The sequence below is a fragment of the Micromys minutus genome (assembly GCF_963924665.1).
Source record: "Micromys minutus genome assembly, chromosome: 16".
NCBI classification, from domain to species: Eukaryota; Metazoa; Chordata; class Mammalia; order Rodentia; family Muridae; genus Micromys; species Micromys minutus.
This window is the reverse complement of record NC_137985.1, coordinates 50589083-50612386: the sequence shown is the minus strand read 5'-3', so window position 1 is coordinate 50612386 and position 23304 is coordinate 50589083. Positions and strand designations below refer to the sequence as shown.

Sequence of the window (23304 nt, the reverse complement as noted above, 5' to 3'; positions counted from 1 at the left end):
CCATTTCACAGGAGGGACCATCATGGCTCAAGGGTGTTCATTATATAAGTGGGTTTTGAATCAACACATGCCTGATTCCAGGACTGGGGTTGTCTCTAGTGGGCTAGATGCCACCCTATTCTCCCTGGTCACCAATACTCTCAGAATGCTTTTGTGTGCCTTCACGGGCAGAATTCGATACTTGGTGGATTGCAACCCACTTTGGACCTTGATTCATACTATTATAGAACAAGGCTGATTGCTGGCATTCTGCAGGCTTCTGTAGGTCTGTGCAAACTCTCTGCTCCCTGTGCCTCCTCCCCCCAGTTCCACTCTGATGGTCAGATGATCAGTCTGTGTCTAAGAGTCGCCCCACACATTCTTGACAACATTACTACCCAGGGTTCACTTGTCCCTCACTTTACAACTTATTTTTATAGCCTCCACAATAATTCCTTACAATACTGGCACACACACCCAGGAAAGCAGCAAGCAAGAGATAGAGTAGCTTCCCCCATTCACATCCATTCCTGGTCATGTCACAAGCAGGTGGCACACTGGTGACTACTCCCATGCTGCCCTTGATGGTGGAGTCTTTGACTAGATTTCTACATCTATCAAATCAACAGAAAGGGGAAGGCAGAAGCTACCACCCACCTCTTGACTTGGGGCCAGTGGGAAAAATAAACTCTATTCCAGGGCTGGCAATTTATGTGGTCACAGAGTGCTTCAGACCCAATCCCAGAGGTAAGAAGGCCCTAGGTACTCTGGCTCTCCTTCTGCTGCAGCTCACTGCCTCCTGCCTGCCTCAGTGGAGGAGGCAGAGCCATCCCCCTGCATTCAAAGTGCTTACCTTGGAGCCCTTTTCATGAATGAGGCCAGATGCACACTCCACATTGATCATTTCTGTCCCTCCCCTTTTCTGCTTTCTGTTAAAGGCAGCCCCCCAGCTCCCAGCTGGCTCCTGTCCCCTCCCCCAGCCAGGAGAAGTTATTACATGAAGAGATCAGCTTACCAGTTTTCTTCAGAGCAGAGGCTGAGCTCAGAGCACGGGGTAGTAGAGTGGGGGAAAGAGCCAGGGAACCAGCGCGGTGCCTACGGAACTCCAGGCTGGAATCCCTGAGACACAAGTGCATCTGCTAGCGTTAGCACTTGGCAGACGGATTCTCCTCCAGGGTTGCTTGGACTCCGGGTAATAATGTTTGTCAGCTACCTGTTATTAACATTGTTCCACACTGAGACAGCAATGTTAGCAAGACCTGGGGGAGAGGTAAGCCAAATAAAATATCTTGTCAGAAGTTATATATTTTTTTGTCAGCATTAAATTTCCCCTTTTGTCTGTGAAGAGGAATTGGGGAATAGGTTTCTGTGGTACTTAAAAAATAATGCTTTATATGACTTTATTTCAGGCTTTTCTTACAGGGAAACTTCTGTTCCTCTCAAAGGAACCTATACTTTCTAAAATCTCGTGCTGAGCCTGTCCATGCAGTCGCCACCCTGGGGACCTGCCATGGCCTTGGTGACAAATGTATAAGGCATGCATGTTTCTTCTGCTGTTAGTAGGGGTCTGGGGGAATGCATGTCTGATTCAAGTAGGGTCTGGTGCTGATGCAGGAAGGACACTGCCTTTGAGGCACTTCTCCTCTTGTGCTCAGAGAGAATCGGCATGCATGAGAGAGATTACCTTTATCCCCTGCCTTTATGCTGAACCTTTCTCCTCCTTTGCTTTGATGTGCATGGGTGTACCTGTGTTTCACTTTCTGTCATGGGTGTGGAAGGGGAGAGTGGTAGTAAGCTATGAGAATGCCTGATCTCCCGGGGGGAGAAAGAAAGCATGTTTTAGGGTCTGTGAGGACAACTTCTTGTTGATCTAGCTCATGTGTTTGCTGGGTATGTTTCTGGATATCACTGATACCTCCAGGAGACAGTTTTGATGAAGGTGGGGTCTGGAAAAGTTGATCATGGAGCAGGAAGAAAGCAGTATTTAGTGTCTCCACCCTGTCCCGCAAATGAGCTGGCACCAACTTTGAATCTTTCTTCATTCCTTCACTAACTCTCATGGAAATTCTCAGAGACAAGAATAATCCAAATGCAGCCTTTCTCGTGAACCCATCTTCTTCCTTGAAAAGTCTAGTGACTTTTAAATCTATATATCTTTTTAAAGGGCCATGAGGCTACTTCCCAGCTTTGCCTTTTGTTTGCCTTGTCAGGGGCCAAGAGAGCCCTGAAAGCTAATGTAATTGCTTTTATCCCCTAAGCATGCTTCTGTGCTTACGGCTTGCTCCCCAGCCCACACCCATGCTGCAAGGCTGAGGTGGTCATTTGTCCTAGGCTTCTTGCCTGCTAGTTACCAAAGCCCAACTGCAGTATGTATAGTCTCTGGGGGAACAGAGCTCTCAAGAGGGAAGTGGAGATACCTAGTAGATTAGAAATGCTGAAAGCTGAAAGCAGACCACTAGCCTCTGCTTGAAGTTGAAGTTTGCAACTTCCCTGTTGATTTTTTTACTATGTGGAGTAAATGACAAATGGACCCACCTCACTCAGCCCGGAGCACTTAAGCAGGCGAGAGGCAAGCTCATATGGAAAGTATTTCTATCACCGCTGCCGACACATCTGGTCAGGGGAGACCTCCATACTGAGCAAATCACAGCACTGTAGCAGGCCCTCCACGGTGCGCCAATTACTCTTATTAACAGCAAGGCAGAAGGCAGCTTCAGTTACCTGCCTACAACTGGCTCCTGGGGAGGGCCACTCTGGAATGCATGTCCTGGAGCCTCTCGCACAGGGAAAGGGCTCTGCTTCACCTCACAGCAAACAGAGGGGAAAGGGAAATTGGAGCGCACAGGGCACGCCCTTACCTTGATGGTATAGAGATAACATTGGGCACGCTGGAGAGTCGGACCAAACTGGCTTTGGAGTTCAAGTATATGCGCTTTAATACAACCAGTCAGAAAACCAGAATAGTGAGACGTCTTCCCTGCCACCCGTGGCCCTACAGTGCTGTGCCGTATAAAGATCTCTCTGATGCCTTCTTTCTTTATCTCTCCAGCATGTGTGCATGTGTGTGTGTGTATGTGTGCATACATGTATGCAGACATTTCTGTGCACTTGGCTCTGTAAATGCCTTCACTGCTAGGAGATGCTATAATTAGGATTCCTTTCACTGGCTGGGAGCAAAACGATGAGGAAGGAACATGACTGAGTCCCCCCCACTCCTTAAAAAGAGAACGTTGTTTATAAAGAGCTTTGAAGAATGTGGCATTTTATAGGAGCCTCTTTTTTATTGCCATGTTGCTTGCAAAAGCATTCCCATAAACATGTGGTGGCGACCCCGAGTCACCACAAGCTTCTTTCCCCCTGCCCGCCAATGGGTTTTCTTGCAGGTTCTAATTATCTTCTCTTTGGATGTTCCTTAAAACACACAGGAGGACAGGAAGGAGGGGAGCAGGCGTCGTCCACCCAGGCTGCCGAGCTGCCTATGTTCTCAGCCTGGGACTGGAAGCCAAGCAGCAGAGCTGGGACCAGTTTACAGAGCCGGTTGTTGAATTGGGTGTGAAGTCTTTGCAAACAATTGGGGGCTTGGGAGCCACAAGTCAGGGAGGTACTCGTTCAAGGACAGAGCAGCCTGGTATTTGGTCAGTGTGTTAACTCGGGGGGGGGGGGGGAAGCTGTTGTTGTCTTTGTTTCCTGGTTGCTAAGGCATTGAACTTAGAACTTTGAGATCACTAGAATGCCTTTAGCCTTGACAAGATCAGAATTGAAGCTATGTACATATGTGGCCAGTGGTGTATCCTCTGAAGGATTGTAGAGTACTTGTTGAAGTCAGGCTGGACTTTCGGTGCATTTTTAAAAGAAGTGTTTTTATTTGTAATTCTGTGGGGGCACAGTAGGCATCTGCACATGAGCGTGGTACCCACAGGAGCCAGAAGAGGGCGTCAAAGCTCCTGAAGTAGGAGTTACAGATATTTGAGTCACCTGACAGGGTAGAGGACCTAAACTGAGATCTTGCCAAGGGCAGAACATCCTCTTAACTGCTGGACCATCTCTCCAGTCCTGATGCAATGTTTAAAACACACTCTGTGGCTTTCTAGTCCCCTATTTCCAATATTGCAGATGGAACCAGGGGCTTTGCACGTGTGAGGTGGAAACTATCACCGCACCCCATTCCCTGCTGTTTTGGGGTCTTTGTGAGTGTGGTAAGCATGTCAAGATGCAGTCAGCGTCTTTGTGGGGACAGAGTGGTGGAACTCCCATTTCTGTCCTCACCCAAGAAGACCAGTGAGGCCCTGGGGAGGGAGTAAGGGTAACCTGAATGCTGTATTCCGGATACTCCGTTGAGACAGTGTCCAAGGATGCTATTTTAACTTTGCTAAGGCAATGCGGCAAAGCCTATCCAACTTAAAAAGAAATATCTACTAATGGTTGCAGGCTTTTCCTTTGTGGTGATGAAAATGTTTTGGAATTAGGTGGTGGTAGGGTGGTTGCACTATTCTGTGACTACACTAAAAGCCACTGGGATCTCTCTCTCTCTCTCTCTCTCTCTCTCTCTCTCTCTCTCTCTCTCTCTCTCTCCCTCTCTCCCTCCCTCCCTCCCTGTCCCTCTCTCTCCCTGCCCCCCCTTCCTTTCTTTTATTGTGTTGGAGAATAAACCTAGAACATCAGGTATGGTAGGTATGTAGTCTACACTCCACACCCAAATGACATGCTTTAAAGTATGTGTGTACGGGTGTGTGTGTGTGTGTGTGTGTGTGTGTGTGTGTGTGTGTGTGTGTTTAGGTAGGCATGCCTGTCTGTGTATGGCCATGTTTCTGTATAGGTCAGAGGACAATGTCATACACCTCTCTATATATATACTGTACTTTTGTTATTTATTTTAATTTTGAGATTACATTTAGTTACATTTCTCCCCATCCTTTCCTCTCCCGAGCTCTCCCACATATCCCTCCCTGCTCTCCTGCAAAGTCATGACCTCTTTCTTCATTAACTGTTATCAAATTAATATGTATAGCATACATATAAGGCTACTTGTATGTAGTTTTCCAGGCTGAGTGACTTGTCACTGGCCTACCAATCGGTTGCTCATCCCTGGGGAAGACCTCCTCTCCACTCCCAGCTTTCCTCTCTCATCTGTAGTTCTTTACATAGGGTTTGGCCATGTCCAGTTTGGCGTGTTTTTTGGTGAAATCCCTGTTCAGCTCATTAACATACTTTATTCTTAGAAAGTTTCACACTTTATACGGTATATATTAACCATATCCATCCACCTCTAACTTCCCAACTGCCCTCCATTTCATCTTCTTCCAACTTGATGTCTTTTTATTTTCTAGTTTGTTACTAATAACCTGAGTCCGGTTAGTGCTGCCTGTATCTGCATGGGCGTGCACTGGGCATGTAGCCATCCACTGGAGCAAGGATCACCTACTAGCAGCCATCTCTCCAAAGGAGAGTGGCTCTCCCTTCCTCAGTAGCCCATTACCAATAGCCCAATAGGGACAGGTCAGGATCTCTCAATGAACCTGGAATCAACTGATCCAGCTCCTAGGCTGGCTGCTGAGCCCATGGGATCCTGCTGCCTCTGCCTCCCCTGGGCTGAGATTTCAGACAGAACCATAGCAGGCTTTTCAGTAGAGGTACTGGGAATCTGAACCCAGGTCCTATTCTCTGCAAGGGAAGCAGTTTAACAGCTGAACCATCTCCCTAGACTCAATTTCAGGGTTCATCTTTACCCTTGGTTTCTCTTTCTTCCCTCCTTAGACAGAACTGTGGTTCACAGTTGGGCATCCTCCATCCAGAATCATCTGTATGTGTTTGTAAATGAAAGTCTGTGCGCATGTGCATGCGTGTATGAGTGCATGCATACCTTCAATTTGTGCATAATGGCAGAGTTCATACATATACACATACACACACAAACACACACATACACACTCACACAAACACACATACACACACATATTACTGACCTGTTCCTACCAATTTGTGCATAATGTCAGAGTTCATACATATACACATACACACACAAACACACACGTACACACTCACACAAACACACATACACACACATATTACTGACCTGTTCCTACCAATTTGTGCATAATGTCAGAGTTCATACATATACACATACACACACAAACACACACATACACACTCACACAAACACACATACACACACATATTACTGACCTGTTCCTACCAATTTGTGCATAATGTCAGAGTTCATACACACACACACACACACACACACACACACACACACACACACACACACATTACTGCATTACTGACCTGTTCCTACCCATTGGCCTATTGCAATTCAAAGGCCTTCTGGAATGCTTTTGAGTCCGAGCAATGGAAACCAACAGTCTCAACTCCTTCCAGACTTAACTCACTCCAGTATTTCTACAAGTATTTCACCACTGAGCATGAGGCCTTCTGGATATGTAGGGTAGATAATATTATCCAGTTACAAGTTCTTATCCGTGGTTTTATCAGGAAAGGTTGTTGAACTTTATCAAAATGTGTTCGCCTTCATGCAAATACTCATTTGCCTTTTTCCTCTGCTAATATATATATATATATAATATATATATATATATTATATATATATATATGTATATAGTGATTCTGTGTGATCCGTGTATGTCTGTGTTTTTACAATTTCCTGTCCACTGATTCGCTTATTAGATTTGATGTAGTCATCGCCTTTGCTGCTTGATATGATTTATGGATATTACGTTGCTATCTTTTGCGAATCAGTGCCGTTGGGTCCTGCCAATCTTTAATTGTGCTAGCCCAAAGTTTAATAAATTCAAAAGTCTCTCTCACCTTCTCACAGTTTAAACACCAGAGGAATTACCACTTTGCTTCGAGGATCTTAAGAGAGAATTGTAAATCACCTAGGTGTTTTGTAGAGGGATGGCCTCTTGAGTACTTAAGTGTTTAAAGCCTGACTCTTGTTCCCTTAAAGGGTGTGGCACTGACTATGGCAGCAGATTGGAAAGCAAGGCAATCAGCAGACAGATACGGATAGTGCCCGTCTGACAAAACCAGGCATCCCTAGCCTCGTATTCCACCACCAGGGGCTCCGGCCACGCTGCTCTCTCCCCCTCAGAGAGAGAACGCCGCCCAGAATTTTATGTTATCCCACCAGAACTTTTAAAAACAATAATTGCAGCGAGCAGCAGGTAGGTGACATACACCTGTAACCCTGTCCAGCACCAGGGAAGCAAGTTCTAGGACAGCCAGTGTGACATAATGAGACCCTGTCTTAAAATAATATAATTTTTAATTAGTAGCAGTTATATTAGTAATAGTAGTAGCAGTAGTTACGTGTATATATATATATATATATATGTCATATTGTCTAATATTGTTTTATTTTAAATCGTATTAACATGGTCTCTTCACATGGTATTTAGCTTGACTTCTCCTTTAACACAAATGGTTCTCAGAGCTACGTCTCCATCATTTTAGTGCAACGCCGCCTGAGTGTGTAGAACTTACTATATGTAACTGTAGCTTCATTCTCATGATAAATACTTGTCCTTTAAGAAGAAAGGTTGTTCCCCTGTGTACTAGTGTTTATCCTGCATGTATGTATGTGCACTGCATGTGTGCCTGGTACCCTTAAAGGACAGGAAAGGGCATCGGATCCCCTGGAGTTGAAATTACAGATGACTGTGAGCCACCATGCGGGTGCTGGAAATCAAGTCCAGGCCCTATGTATGAGTAGCAAGTAGCCAGGGCTGTTAACTACTGAGCAAGCTCTCCAGCCCCAAATATTTGGGTTTTCTTGTTTGTTTTCCTGCTGTAAACATCCTGCTATGAATGTTCGGGAACATGTGTCCTCATAACCATCAGTGAGGATTCCTGTGGGGTTTGCCTACAATTGCGTTGCCAGGTCACGGAGCGCGCGTCGATTAGCACAAGACACGCCATGGTGACCTATGCAGCCTTGCGTTCATTCTCACATCGGCTGGAAGTGCAGGCAAATCCTCAAGGGTGCGTGGCCTTTCCAATATCAGTGTATAATTGACATTGACCACCATCAGTCACTGCACGAGCTGTCCACACATCCCCTATGAACTGTCTTATCTCCTGGTTTTAATTTCAATTTTTGCTATTTCAACACCAAGTTAGAGGTTTATTACATAGTTTGAATATGAATGTTTAGCTCATTATCTCCTGTAATATTTTTTTCCAGTAGCACATATTTAATTTTTATAGTGTTTTGGGCTCAACAGAGGCCCTTAGTTTTCATAAATTTAAATGCATGTTTCATGTCATTATGTTAAGTCTTTCTATTTCTTAAAAAATTATCCCCAAGGATATAAAGCTAATCCCTTAAATTTCCTTTAAAAATTATCAAAGTCTTACAACTGACAGTTAAAAGCATGTGATTTTATTTATTTTGAAGTTTGTGTATGTTGAGCTTATTCTCCGCCCATAATTCTGTGCCCTCCTTTTCTTTCCTCTTGATGGTCTCCTCTGTCACCAAGACTGTTTCACACTCACACACACACACACACACACACACACACACACACACATGCACACACACACACACACACACACACACACACACTTCCTAAGAATTACGAATGAAAGAAAACATATAACAGGTTAATTCACTTAATGTAGTGGTCCCCAGAACTGATTCCCTGTGTACTGTGAGTAGGGTCTATTTTTATTTTGCCCCTCAAGGATGAGACTGTTTAGTTCCTTTCACCAGACTTACAGCAGTGCCGACTCTGTCCACTGTCAGGTTCCCACACACATCTTCCTCTGTCTCTGCCTTCTGACCACCTCGATGCTCTTACATCTGTAACTATGGTTCCTAGTTACTAACGCTTACAGCAAAGCTCAGTCTGTAGACCCTGCCTCTCCATCTTACTTGTTGGGAGTTGTTGTGGCTTTATATAAACACTTGCTCTTCCTAATGAAATTTAAAGTTGTATTTTTCAATTTTCCTTGAGAATCCTCGGGAGGTCTTTATCAGACCTATTCTGAGTCTCCATGGGAACAGTGACATCACTTTTGTGTCGAGACATTCTGTCTGTGAACATAGTACAGCCTTCATGTTTGATTATGTCTTTGGAGATTGTCAAGAAATTGTAACCTTTTTGTTTCTAAGTATATCATTTTATTTGTAATAATGATCATTTTGCCTTTTTCGGGTTCTTAATATGTTGCTACTGAAAACAGCTTACCATAAATTTTTGCTTGTACACTTTATCAGTTTAATAATGTATCTTCGATTCCTTCTCTGTCAGCATAGTAAACTTTTATGAATTTGTACAAGGTCCCAGTATGTAGCCCTGGTTGGACCAGCCTGTGCTACATAAACCAAGCTGACCGTGAACTCACACAGATCTGGTCTTCTTCTGCTAAGCTGCCAGTGTGAGAATTTGCTACTTTGGTTACATCTTGTAAGATCAGCTATAAAGTGCTTAGTTTTCAGTCTCATGTTTTTAAAAATTGATGTGACCTGTGCATTATGTAATTGAAAGAATAATTATGGAGAGCTAGCTCTTTTTTTTTTTTTTTTCTAATCCTGATTTAACCTCTAACTTGATTATACCGTGGTCAGAAGATATGGTGTCTGTACAGGATCCTGAGGTTTTGAGAGTTGTTGCTTTCTGCCGTCTTTTATGGACAGGCTTTCTGTAAACACTGTGAGAGTTATTGGAGGAAAATGTTCTTTCTGATGCATGTTTTTGTAACTGAGTACTGGAACTTTAAGAGTGTACTTTTACAGGTTTATATAGGTTGAGTGGGTAGGAGACACATACTTTTTGCAACAAGGTATGTGGATGTGTGGGTACCTGTGTGTGTCCAGACGCTGGCGACCCTTCCTCAGGAGATATCCACATTGTTGAGTGAGACAGAATCTTTCACTGGGATCTGAGGCTCACCAGTTTAGGGATACCTTGGCTTTGCCTCCCTAGCAATGAGGACCCCGAAATTGTCAGGCTGCAGGTCCCAGTGAGAGTACACCACTGAGCTCAGCTTTTGACATGGGGCCCAAACTCAAGCTTCCCTTCCTACACAACAAGCATTTTGCCAACGGAGCCACCTCTCTGCTACCCTGTTAAATGTTTCATTGACTCAATAAATGCACATATTTATGGAATGCAGGGGAAATGGTACAACACATACAAACTGAAATGATCGGATCAATATGCTTGGTATATGTATCACCTCAAATATATATCCTTTATTCGTATTAGGAGTTTTCAAAGCCCCTTTATTAGATATTTGGAGCTATACAATTAATGTCATAGCTTTCCACCTGTGTCACAGAACCTTTAAACTGTCCCTCCTGTCCACTTGCATTCTGCATTCCTGTCTCCGCCAGCCGGCCCTTTCCCACCGCTCCTTCCACCCTTGGCTTTATCTGTCTACTTTCATGAGACCCATTAAAGCTCTACCAGGTAAGTGAGAGCAAGCAGCCCTTGTCTTTTGTACTTAGCTTGTTTTCCTTAACACAATGTTCTCCAGCCCATCTGAATTGCTGTAAACAACAGCTTTCATTCCCTTTAGCTGCGTAACACTTCACTGTGTGTATGTGTGCGCCGTCCACTCACCCACGTATGGACACCTAGGATAATGAATAGGGAAGCCTTGTTGTATCTATTAAGCTAAGGTTATAGATCAAATGGCTGGTGCCCTCTATCTTCACTTGTGTTTGTGTATTTGATATTTGAGGGAAGGTTGTTGAGACCTCCCACCAGCAGCTTTCCCGGCCTGGGAGGGGTGGGCCATGGCTGCTGTCACCCATTAAGCCAGCCTGTCCCTTGTGCTCCTGGCCTCTCATGTTCAGCAGCCCCTGCCTCTTGTTCCGGTCACTTCTGGCTTTAGCATATCTCCATCTCCACGGCGCTCCGTCTGGGTAGCCCTTCCACTTTGAAGCTTCTTGCCAACACAAACTCTAACATCCAGAAACCCCTCAGGACTTTTATCTGCTGACCACATCCCTTCTCGTTTCATACTTGTTGCCACGTGTGCGTCTTTTCTGCCATTACCCAGGATTTGGGGGGAAGGGAAGAGGAAGGCAAGCCCTCTGACCCTGTAGGGTATATTTGGGCCTCCCCCCATTGGATAGACAATTTTTCCAGATGTCCATGGTTTCATGTAAGATGGTGGTGGTACTAATCTCAGTAGTATATGCAGGCATCAATAAGATGGTGCACAAAGGTCTATGAAATGCAAACGGTGGCCTTCAGCATCTTCCTTTCACCTTCTCTTTTGTGTAGTTGCGCCAGAGAAAAGTGGCCAACAGTGGGTGAGATATCAAGAGAGACTCAATTAAGATTTAGGATATACTTTTTGAGAGTATCACTTGCCAACAGACAGCTGGGTACATCAGGAGAAAGTCCTACGCTTTGAGGCTAACTGGGTGGCTCAGTCCATAAAGAATTTGCCATGTAATTGTGGGACCTGAGTTCAGCCCCACAAGCCCACATAAAAATGCCAAGTATGCTGGTATATGCTTGTCACCCCTGCACAGGGAAGGTGAAGGCTGATGGGAGGATCTCTGGAGACCCCCAGCCAGTGTGCCCATATGTATTGGTAAGCTCCAGGCCAATGAGACCCTGTCTCAAGGTCGGTGACATTCTTGAAAAAATGATACCTAAGTTGTCCCTCTGTACTCTACATGGACATATGCACTTTGCCCTACTTTACTTTCTGTTGCTGTGATAAAAACACTGACCAAAAGCACTTGGAGGAGGAGAGGGTCTATCCATCTTGCAGGTTATAGTCAATCAAGGGAAACCAAGGCAAGAACTCAGGGCATAAATCTGCAGGCAAAAACTGAAGCAGAGACCATGGAGGATTATGGAGACTTGCCCAGCCTGCTTTCTTACACAACCCGGAACTACCTGTCAGGCATAAGACTACATCAGCCACTAGTCAGGGAAAGGCCCCACAGATGTGCCTACGGGCCTGTCTGATAAAGACATGGTCTCCATTGAAGCTCCCTCTTCCCAGATGACCCTGACTTGTATCAAGTTGACCAAAAAAAAAAAAAAAAAAAACCTAACCTGTACACCCCTGCATATACATGTACATGCACACAATACATATACACAGGAATGCACACACATACATACATGCAAACACATGCTTTTTAAAAAGTCATATGTTTTACAAATAAAAATACTGTTTGTCTAAAAGCAAATCCTTTCATGGGTGGCTTTTCTTCTTTTCTGTTTCTTTACATTAACTCCTGACACTCATACTCAATTAGCCATTTCTCCTTTTAAAAGATGTTTTGACTTAATCCTATTTGCTGATTCAGCCTATTATATAAACGTATTTACTTTAGCTTAGAGAGTTAATGCAAACAATAGAAAGAATGCTGTAGTTTCAACATAGGCATATTTAAAAGGCAAAATGAGTATTTAATGTAAAACAGAGTGGTTTCTATTAGAATATATTGAAATCAGCACACGCACACACACACACACACACAAATGCCCGTTCCATTTCTGCAGTGCAAGCAGCCCTGAATCATACTCAGTGGCTAAGCCTAGTGTACTGCCATGCATGGAAAGCTTCATGCTGTGTGTTAGAAATCCCTAAGACTGGACCCCAGTTCACTCCAAAAGTTGGCACTAAGATGTTTGCTAGTGAGGGCAGCAGACGTGAGCTAGTCTAAATTCGAGGGTCAGAACCAGCCTTGCAAAGAAAACAGTGTTTGAGGTGGGATTGAGGAATGCTTAGAAGGTTTATAGACAGATACTCGGGGGAGGTGTTCTAAGCCCCGGGAACAATATGGACAAAGAAAGTATTGAGTCAGGAAAAGCAGGGCATATTCAGACAATGGTAATTTTGTTCCTCTTGGCTAGAACACTAAGTCCCCACAGGAGAAGATAATGCGTGTAGGCAGAGGACACGTTGTTCACAATACAACCCAGCATTTTAAATGAAAAGGGTTGAGGGGAGCTTTCCATGGCCAAATATATACCAAGTTTTGAAAGTGTTCCATGGCAGCTTGTAAAGGGAGACTTTACATTTGTATATAAATATAGGCATGTGTAATGTGTGGGCATCCATCCATATAATTATCCCATTCCCTTATTCTGTTTAGATGTGTTCTTAAGTCTTCTAGGTTCTCTGAGAACTCACTAGGATTAAATGATTTCCTAAATGCATTTCAACGTTAAAATTGTCTGAGCTACAAATGGAGGCTGCAAACCCTGACTAGTATCCGTGTCTAGTATACAGGGCACTTGCAGTCCAGGCTCCGCGTGAGTCACTGGTCCTCTGTGTTTCTTGCTTAGCTCGGTTGGTGACTCCTCTAAGCACCACTTACCATTGTTCATGATCACATCGGCAGCAGAGTTAGGGAGACTGAGGAGAGAGCTCCCACGGAGTATGTATGTAAGGCAATTGCTCAATACGGGCAACTCTCAGTGTTGTGGAAAGTAAAGCCTATGTCTGTTATGATCTGAATAAGAAATGCCTTCATAGACACATTCAATTCAAAGCTGGCAGTACTGAGTTGAAAATGTCCTGAGGGAACTAGGTCACCGGGGCAGGTCTTGGGGAGAGGGGGTATATTTTGTCCCTGGATCCTCCCAGTCTCTTTCTCCCTCATGCCTACAGTGAGGTCAGGAAACTTCTCTCATGTTCTCCTATCAACACAGTGAACAGAACCTCTGAGATCATGAGCTTCGGTCCTTAATCTCTGAACATGTTTTTTTTTTTTTTTTTTTTTTTTTTCACACAACTTGGCCATAGCTGCAGGAAAATAACTAATAAAATCTCAAAAGCCTAGCATAAGGTCAGTAGGGGTTTAGAACATTCTGTGAGGAAGATATGTCAAACTAAAGCTTGGTGTAGAGCTGGGAAGATGGTGCAGTTTGTAAAGTGCACACTCCACCAGCCTGGGGACCTGTGTTTGAGCCCCAGGACCCACAGTTTTAAAAAGCCATACATGGCGGTACATGCTCGCAATCCCAGTGCTAAGGGGTGAGCACAGACGGGTCCTTGGAGCTCTCTGGCCAGCCAGCCTAGATTTCTTGGTGAGAGACCCTGTCTCTAAAAATAGGTGGCGAGTACTTGAGGAACACCTCCTGAAGTTGTCCCAAGGCCTGAACACACACATACACACAGAATATAAAGTCAGCCAAATGGGCGATACTTCCAGGACTGAGAGGGGACAAACATCCCTGGGACTAAAAATAGAAACAAAAGGTCCTGGAGAGGAGAGTTTTATCAACAAGAACCCAAAACGTGCCTCCAAATTCTTTTAGCAAATCTGATGGACATCGGAGGCTCAAGAAAGAGAAGGAAGAAGAAAAATGTCTTGGGTACTTTAAGAATAGGAATGTAGGGGGATAATGAAACTGGGCCTCCTAAGGCAACCAGTTGGTCTTACCATCCCAGATGGGGAAGCACAAAGCTAGAATCCCTGTATGATCTTCACAGCAAAGAGCCTCAGCTGGGACTTTGACTAAAATACTCTCTTCACTAGAACCAGAAAAAAAAAAGATATGTTAAATGCAACCCCCTCAAGTGGGTGAAGGGAAGGATCCAGCAACTGTCCAGTCCAGCCATTCCACTTCACACAGTAGACACAGAAATCATTGAGAAGGTTTTATGGCTGGAAACTCCCCACCCCCATTTTGGCCACATGGAGACATGCATGTAGCATACAGTTGGTCAACCTTCATATCATACTGGGAAGAAAGCTGTGCTGTGTGACTTGTGTGACCTGTCAGAGACAAGGGACAGCAGAGTTTGGCTGGCAGTGTGCCCCACCAGCACAGTCTCCCCAGAAACCTTCGGTGTAAGCCCCAGTGAGTGTGGGCAACTCATATGGAACTGTATTTTCTCAGAGGTCCAGAAAACTCACTCAAAGGCAATCAAAGTCCCAAACGTCATTGAAAATGTACCCACTCTGTATGCGCATGTCTGGGTTGCCAGGTGCCAGGGTGTCCTCTAATTATGAAGCATTTTCAGGATCAGGAGGATTCTAAGCCAAGATACCTAAAGCCAGATAGGTATCACAATGGTTAAGCCAAACGACAGCCATGTTGGTCTTACTGAGTCCTGAAAAGGAAAGCACACAGAAGTAGAAAGTGAAGTTCACGCATGTTAATTAGTTCTAAATAATTGGGCGGTGACTATACTCATAACCTCTGATTCCCCAGGTTGGGAGTATTTTCTCAGTATCCTAAACAGATAAGGTCTTGTACAGTCTCAAAAGGGCTACTCTGCAGCTGGGGCTCCCTTCTTCCTGGTCACCCACTCTCATTGCTAATTAATTGCCCAGTGGGCAGGAAGTCTTTCATTCCATTTGGCAAAACACACTGAGTCCTCAGCAAGTACCAGTCCCCAGAGGGGTCTTGTGACTGACAGGTTTGAGGCAGCCTTAGCTTGCTGCAATTAGGAGGTGTCTGTCCATCACTGGTCTCAGACGATGTGCCTGTTAGCCAACTCTCTAGTGCATTTCAATTCTCATTATTTTTTCTATATTGATAAAAACACAATTGTTTGCATTTTTACAAAATATGCCCTGCAGACACACTTTCCAACTAAAAGATGTGTGTGCTTCTAGTGGCTCTGTGGCACTTCCCCAACTCCCTCTGTGAGAGGCACTAGAGGTAAGATACCCTATGGCTACCACGCTCACATTGCACGTAGACCCCCCAAGACAAGCCCCTGCTCCCAACACATAAGTAAGTTGATGTGGTTCACCAGGATGGTTGAGCCCGGTATAGAAACCACTGGAAGGTGTATGGATCAATATTTGATTTTCTGGGTTTGGGGAACTTTTTTTTTCTTAATGATTCTGAAGCTTGAACCCAGGGATTTGTGTGTATTTGGCAAATGCTCTACTTCATGCTATCCCATTGGCCCCTATGTTGGTTCTTGGAGAAGAAGCATGGCGGATTCTGCTGAGCAGGTCAGGGTGTGTGCTTCCCTGCAGAGAAGAGATTTCATTTGGAGCATGTGAAATAATCAGGACTTTTTAAGTTGAGAAGGATGGGTATGGGGTGGGTGAACTTTCCAGACTGCAAATAGTATGTGCAAATGCAAAATGTCTGCTCAAGTTCATATTTCTTATCCAAAACACAGATGTTTCAAAATATGTCAGCATGGTATAAGACTTAGCCCGGGATTTACCCAAACCCTTGATGTGTCTGAACAGTCACAGAAGTGTGGTTTGTCAAGACTCATATTAATGGCACGCTGTCAGTGAAGCCGTGTTTAACAACCAAATGAGTAGACAACCAAACTTACCATAAATAAATAACCAAACATCAGTCACCAAAAAAATCTACCTTGAATAGTTAAGCCCTTTAAATTTAGAGATTTTTTTTTGAATAAAAGAATGTGTCTGCAGTCCCAGCAGACTCCCAACTGTCACAGAGCTGACTTAGACTATACACTCAGCCCAGAGGCCAAGAGGGAACATACACTAGTTGACAGGCTTAAGTCCTGGCACAGACCTGAAAATACATAGTAGGTTCAGCCTGCTTGGATCACTAAGTGACTGGGGGGTTGTATTTCCAGAAAAAGGGAAAGTTAGTAAGCAAAAATCACAGGAATCTGGGTCTGGAGAGATGGCCCAGAGTTTTAGAGGAAGAACTGCCCTTGCAGAGAACCTGAGTTTTCTTCCCAGCACCTATCTTGTGCAGCATAAGTCCAGCCTCAGAGACTCTGACATTGTCCTGAACTTTGAGGACACCTTTACTGTCATGCATACACACACACATACACGCATAATCATGTAATTTAAAATAATGCAAAGAAATCTCTAAAAGTCACAGATATTTGCTACGTGGGATCAACGGTGTAACCTACACAATATGGCTTTGTTGCCACACAATCCGAGGCCCAGGACACCTTCTGGATGCCATCTCTCACGTCTGGAACCCACTCACTGTAAACCAGGCTGCTTGCACCCGGCAGGAGTAGCCTAGCTCACGTTAGCTGCTGCTCAGCCATGTGAGGCTGACCGTCAGAACATCTCTGCATCCAAACAAGGTGCTGATAGCACAGAGCAGAGACCATCAGGTGGCTGAGAAACCAGGAGACCGCTGCAGGCCGAGTTCTACAGAGCCGGGGCTGAGCCTGGGAAGACGCGCTGAGAATGGCGGAGACCGGCTGCCTCTGGTTTCTGCTTATGGGACTGAGCTGTAAGCTTAATTACAAACCAACATTGCAATGAATCTTCAAGGAAGAGCAGAGTTTCCCGGACCTTGAATGAACCCCCCAAGGCTGCAGGACATAAATCACAGGAGAATGGTGGCAAGGGGAGAAGCATCCTCTAATTTATTGGTGAGAAAAGCAAAGCAAAGGACCCATTATGGATACACGGGCCAAGCGGCTTCAGAGGTGCCCAGCACACAAGTGTGACAGTGGCAGACAGAAGTGACTCTTTCTGACCACACAAAGGACTCGTATCACTGCTTTTCCCAGGGGGGGTCCTAGAATTGAAAGAGATGGAAAGACCCAAAAGAATAGCACTTTAGGTACATCTGGCCCATTGCCACCTCCGTTTCCATTATGGGAAATCTGGGGTTCAAGGAGGTCCTTCAGTACAACGGCTCACTCTTACAAAGAAGTAGCAGGCCAACCTTTCATTTAGTTTTATTTAGAGTTCTCTCTCTTGGTCTTTTCTCCATTTCTTTTTCTTTTCTTCTTTTCTTTTTTTCCCCTCCTGAAATTCACGTCATGAATTCAAGTACCCTAAGGCAGGGTTATTCTGTAAGAGTTCATAATCTGGATGTGTTTTCTCTTTATGAGGATTTAATCAAATAAAAATGCAAAGTGGGTCTGAAATAGCTGTGTGTGAAAATGCTCACTTTTAGAGTATTGGCACATCCGTGGCCCAAGACGGTGCCCTTGTATTTCCTGAGCTCGGGATTAGCCAACACACTGCAACCCCAGCGCTGACAGGACATCCCCTCTGTGGTAGGGGACTAGACAGTCTCATGGATTCTCCCCATATGCTCCGTGATGGAGATTAATATCACACCCTGGGGTTAGAGGAGTATAGTGTGCTGGATACAGCTTGCCAAAGGGCAGGGTTAAGACTCTTCCTTGCTCCTCAGACATGCCGCATGACAGCATCCAGCTCCCAGAGCTTCTGGAATAGATGCTGCTCTCGGGATGTCCTGCCCCACCCTGTCCTCTTCCGGAAGCAGATGGTGGGGCTTGTACTTTCCACACCTCCAAAGGGCCCTGATTTTCCTGTCCATTTACAGATTGCCCTCACACCCTGGGGACCACGGTGACTGCTCTGTCCCTCCTGAAGCCACTCCATTTGGGTATTGCATTGAGAGATGTGGCAGCCACTCACGACACTGGCTTTCCGCTCTTCCCTGGCCACTGGGTAGCATTCCACCCCACAGGCTTGAGCAGCATGAACTAGAACTCTGAAAAGCACAGCGGTAATAAAAAAATGTGACTTTCCTTTCCCTCTCCTCAAACACTGGAACTCGTGTAGATGCAGGCATGATGTGTGTCAAGGGCTTTCAGAACCAGTGGGACCGATGACCGGTTGGTTCTCTCCTGTTAGAGAGGGTGTGTAGTAAGGTGGGCTGGGATGCAGCTTAGTTGGTGGTATTTACCGAGCATCCTAAGAGCCCTGGGTTCAATTCAGTCCCTGGCATCATGTACAGCCAGGTGTGGTGGCGCACACCTGTAATCAGCACTTGAAGAGGTAGAGACGGGGAAATGAAGAGTTCAAAGTCAATCTCAACTATCGAGTTTAAGGCTGGTCTGGGATACACACACCACACACACACACACACACACACACACACACACACAAATACACACACAGACCCTGGAGAGAGGGGCAGGTGCAGAGGGGGGGGCACACAGAGAGCTGTGGGCAGATATACGGACAGATTAGGAAACTGCAGGCTAAATAGAGCTAGTCATTCAGCTTCACACAGCAATGCTACAGGTTGGCTTTATGAAATGGTCCCTCGCCAGAGTGATGCTGGATATAGCCTTGGAAGTTCATGCAGATCTGCCCTTGGCTGGTCAAGAGGACCTCTATAGAAGACAGTGCGTATTGACCACCACTGTGTGCTGGGCCATGCTGATACCCACAGACTGTTTGGTTTTGGTTCTCTCAGGGCACACTATGGAGAGAAATTACTAACCCAGGGGTGTTATCACTCAGTGGTCACCATGGGTACCCAGCTATTTTCTTCTGGGGACTTTTGGGAGTCAGTGTAGCTCAGAGCTCAGAGCTGAGAGTTATCCAGTAGAGAAGCAAGAGGGATGGCATACTTATCCACCTACACCTTTTCCAGCCATGATGTCTCAGGTGCCTTCCCACTCCAGCACCTCCAACTCACTGCAAGATAGTACCACAGCTCATCCCCGAAAACTCTTCTCAGAGGTTTGACAGAACACAGAGCATGGGGCAGAAGAACAGTGTTCTTCATAGGGGTCCACAGAGGAAGGTCCATCTACAGTCAAAGCCAGGAAAGCCAGAATGTGTGTGTGTGTATGTGTGTGTGTGTGTGTGAGAGAGAGAGAGAGAGAGAGAGAGAGAGAGAGACAGAGAGAGAGACAGAGAGAGAGACAGAGAGAGAGAGAGAGAAGAGGAAGAAGGGGGAGAGGGAAAAAGAAGGGGGAGAGGAAGAAAGAGACTGAGAGACAGAGGGAGAGAGGGGGGTGCTTAAGTATATTTGTACATGTGAGGATATGTGTTTGGTATGTATGGTGTATATATATTGTATATATATATAGTGTGTGTGTGTGTGTGTATGAGAGAGACAGAGAGAGACAGAAAGAAACATTGAGAGACAGAGAGCATGTGAGTGTGTGGAGTGTAGATTGTGTGTGATTGTGTTGTGGTAATGTATATACTCATACACAAGTGTGCAAAGAATATTTGGGCTTTTGGCTTATGATTTGATGACTCATGGTGTTGGCATCTTCATTTTTGGCATTTAGAAGCTCAAGACCAACCTGTGGCCCGCAGTTACCAGTCTTCTCGGAAAGGGATCTTCGTTCCCCTCTCACCTTTACTTCTCGTCCTGGATATTCGTGCACCTCATTTTTCTTGTACATTTATCCTTATCCTATTTTTCTATGCCTTTAAAAACCCCGAAGATCCTTTTGTTAGTATCGGTTGGGTACAAATAGTTACAAAAACCAGTTACTCAGCAAAAACAGAGAGGGGCGCCTGAGCCACTCACAGTGCCCCCCCATCCCACCCCCGGCTCACCTCTTGTTTTATATAAATTTACGTTTCAACATCAGAGTCCCTGCTCCACAGTCGAGATCCGGACTGCATGAAAACAACAACAGGGATGACAATGACAAGGACACAAATCCCGCCAGGTTCTTGGCCAGCAGCCAGCATGAACTGAACTGCAAATTAAGTGCTGTGCGTGTGCTCTGCAGAGCGACTACAGATGCAGACGGCCCGCCTTGCCCACGTGTTAGAAGACAGGAGACTGCCTCACATGAGTGACACTAGGCGAGGCCCCACAGGGCCAAAAGCTAAGCAAACAAACACACAAAAGCAAGGACCCACAGAAGTGGCTTCCAGAACTTTCCACTGTAATCTCACATCCGCCGCCGCCCCAACCCCACTGAGCTAATGTTTAAAATAGTTCCTTCCGTTCATGATTTTTATCAACTATTTTTCACTGCTTATCTCACAGTAGGATGTGGTAATTTTCTCTAATGAAAACGCATTGTTTCCCATGGGGAGGAAAGGGGACCGATGTTCCCCTGCCCACCTCCCCCGTCGGAATACTTTTTATCGCTGTTCCTCCCACTTGTCCTCTCTCCTAAATGTTTTCCTCTCTGAAACTAGCTCCGTGGCTAGAAGCATGCAGGGTAAAATGTGACCTGACACTGAAAAATTCAACATTTTGGTTGTTTTCTTCACTGATCCAAAGCTCTGAAGGAATGTCTACTCTGTCTTCCTATGCTCACAGATGGGTAGCAGACCTGTGAGACCGTTTTCTTCGCCATTTGGTTTTGTATTTCAGGGGAAATGTCACACTTGTACGGCTTAAAAGGAGGAGAAAAGTTGGGAAAGACTATTAAAAGGTGAATTCTACTCTTGTTTGTCTGTCTGTTTTTAACATGTATTTGTTTTGTGCGTTTGGGACTGCACACATGTGTGCCAGGTCAGAGGATGAATTACAGGGGTCAGATCTCTTCTTCTGTTATGTGCGACTCAGGGATCAAACTCAGGTCATCACGCTTTGAAGTGTCCTTAACCTGCTGAATCATCATCTTGGCCCTAGTCTGTCTCCCTTCTCCGTAAGCGGCAGTGCTGGCTGATCATCTCTTGAAAGTTATTTGTTTGAGATTTCATTCCAAAAATGATTTGTGGCAACCTTATTTAATTGATAACAGTATGTAAGGCAGGAACAAAGAAGGAAAGAAATGGAGTCAAGGAGAAACTCCGGTAGAACAAAAGAAAGACACAAATAATGCTCTTGTGGGGAAAAAAAAAAAAAAAAAAAAAGACAACCCATGACGTTGGGGTAACTGCTGGAGATAGAGAGGAGACTTTGCTCCAAGTTTCCTGGCAGTGGAAACAAAGAAACCAGTATACTCAAATATGCCACTAGTAGAACAGAAAAACCAAGCTCATTTGTTTGAAGAGAGCTACTGACTCAGTGACTGCAGGAGTGGAACAGAGTCATTGTTGAGAACGATCGGCCATATAACCTAATGCCAGCCCAGCACTTGTCACGTGACAGCCATGACCCTAACCAACACAGTCATAGCAGAAACGTGCCATGTGTCCACTGCTTATGTCCTGAAAGCAGAAGTGATGTTCTATAGAAGATGCTTGTTCCTACACTGTTGCTCTCTGGCGGTGGGAGCATGACATAGTGAGAATCCACCTGGAAACAACAGACCAGGAAGCAGAGAACCCAGGACTGGAACCAGGGGCTGGGTATAATAATTTTGAAAATTTCATCCCAGTGATCTCTGCCCACTAGTCCCAGCCTCTGAAGGCTTAGACACCCTCCCAGATACCACCAGCTAGGGAACAGGCACTTGAAATGCAAACCTGTAGGGAATGATTCAAATTCTACTCATAACATTTGAGACAAGTAAGTCCACAGTGACCTGGACTGTGAATCTGTGACTTCCCGATGGCTTTTTTCACTTTATTATCTAAGGGATATAGTTGTGACTTTTCTTGTGGATGTGACAAAATAGCCAATAAAGCAGTTGTGGGTGGAAGGGCTTGCTTGGCTTACAGTTTGAGGGCTTACAGTTGTGGGTGGAAGGTCTTTCTTGGCTTACAGTTTGAGGGGTACAGTCCGTCACAGCCAGGAAGTCATGGCAGCTGGAACATGAGACATCCACAGTCTGGAAGCAGAGAGAGACAAGTGCTACAACTCAGCTTTCCTTTTTTATTCAGCCTAGAACCCGGCCCATGCCCACCCACAATTAGCATGAATCTTCCCACCTCAATTAGACAACACTCAATAGCAACCATGGCAGAGAGCCAGCTCCTCGTGATAGAAATCAGAGCATTTGGCTTTGGGAGTCTCGGCCTAGGCCTGCCATTAAGTGGCTGTGTAGGACTGGACAAGCCCCTTCTCTTCTCAGAACTGCACCCTCTTTGGCTGGAGAATGAGAGGGGTGATGACTTATCTTGGAAGATTCATTCCAGCTGCACCAGCCTAGAGTCTCTGTGGCTCCGGGCGGTTTCCCAGACTGTACTCCAGGGTGTTCTGGGTGATTTTCGCATTAGCAGCTGTTCTGCGGTAGGACTCAGTGTTTCTGCGTTACTTACCCTTCTCCAGTGCCTCAGCCTGCTTGGGGCCAGGGAGGCCGATTCTGGCAGGCTGAGAGAAGCCAGAACTTCCTGTGAGCCCAGGTGCTACACAGGGTGCTTCCAAGCTGCCCACAGGACGTATTTTGTTGCCACTTGATGGATGTTTCGTCTTCCATGATTTATCTGAGCAAGAGCCAAAGTGGAGAGAGCTCCAGACACTGGAATCAGACCTGGTGCAGAACTCAACAAAAAACAAACAAAACCTTTGGGTCCAAGGACCCAGGTACACTTGCGTTCCTCACTGTGCCTCCGCGGAAGGGCTTCCCTGTGGGGCGGGGAGGTACGGGGATACAGAACGCTTCGTGCTGGTTTCCTGTGCCCAAATAAACAAACCCCATCCTAGGCTTAAGGTTCCAGGTTTGTTTCTGGCACCCCTCATGCCTTAAAGTTTCTGTATTGAATAAAACAGAAATGTTTAGCAAATCCCAAGAAATTCCGTATTTAATGGAAAAAAGAGATTCCAGGCTTATATTTCAAAATGTGATTTCCATGTTCCCATTACAGCGAGGCAAGGTCGCATCACC

At 45.3% G+C, this 23304-nt stretch overlaps 1 protein-coding gene across 1 annotated transcript in view; it reads left to right on the top strand.

The window, feature by feature from the left end:
• Nucleotides 1-1177: 1177 nt before the first annotated feature.
• THSD4 (thrombospondin type 1 domain containing 4) overlaps nucleotides 1178-23304 on the top strand; it is a gene marked incomplete at both ends in the record, with an annotated part of 155893 nt that continues 133766 nt past the window's right edge. The window contains one exon of the mRNA XM_080929924.1: nucleotides 1178-1249. Within this exon, the coding sequence (XP_080786050.1) occupies nucleotides 1178-1249 (72 nt within the window). The remainder of the gene's footprint in view (nucleotides 1250-23304) is intronic.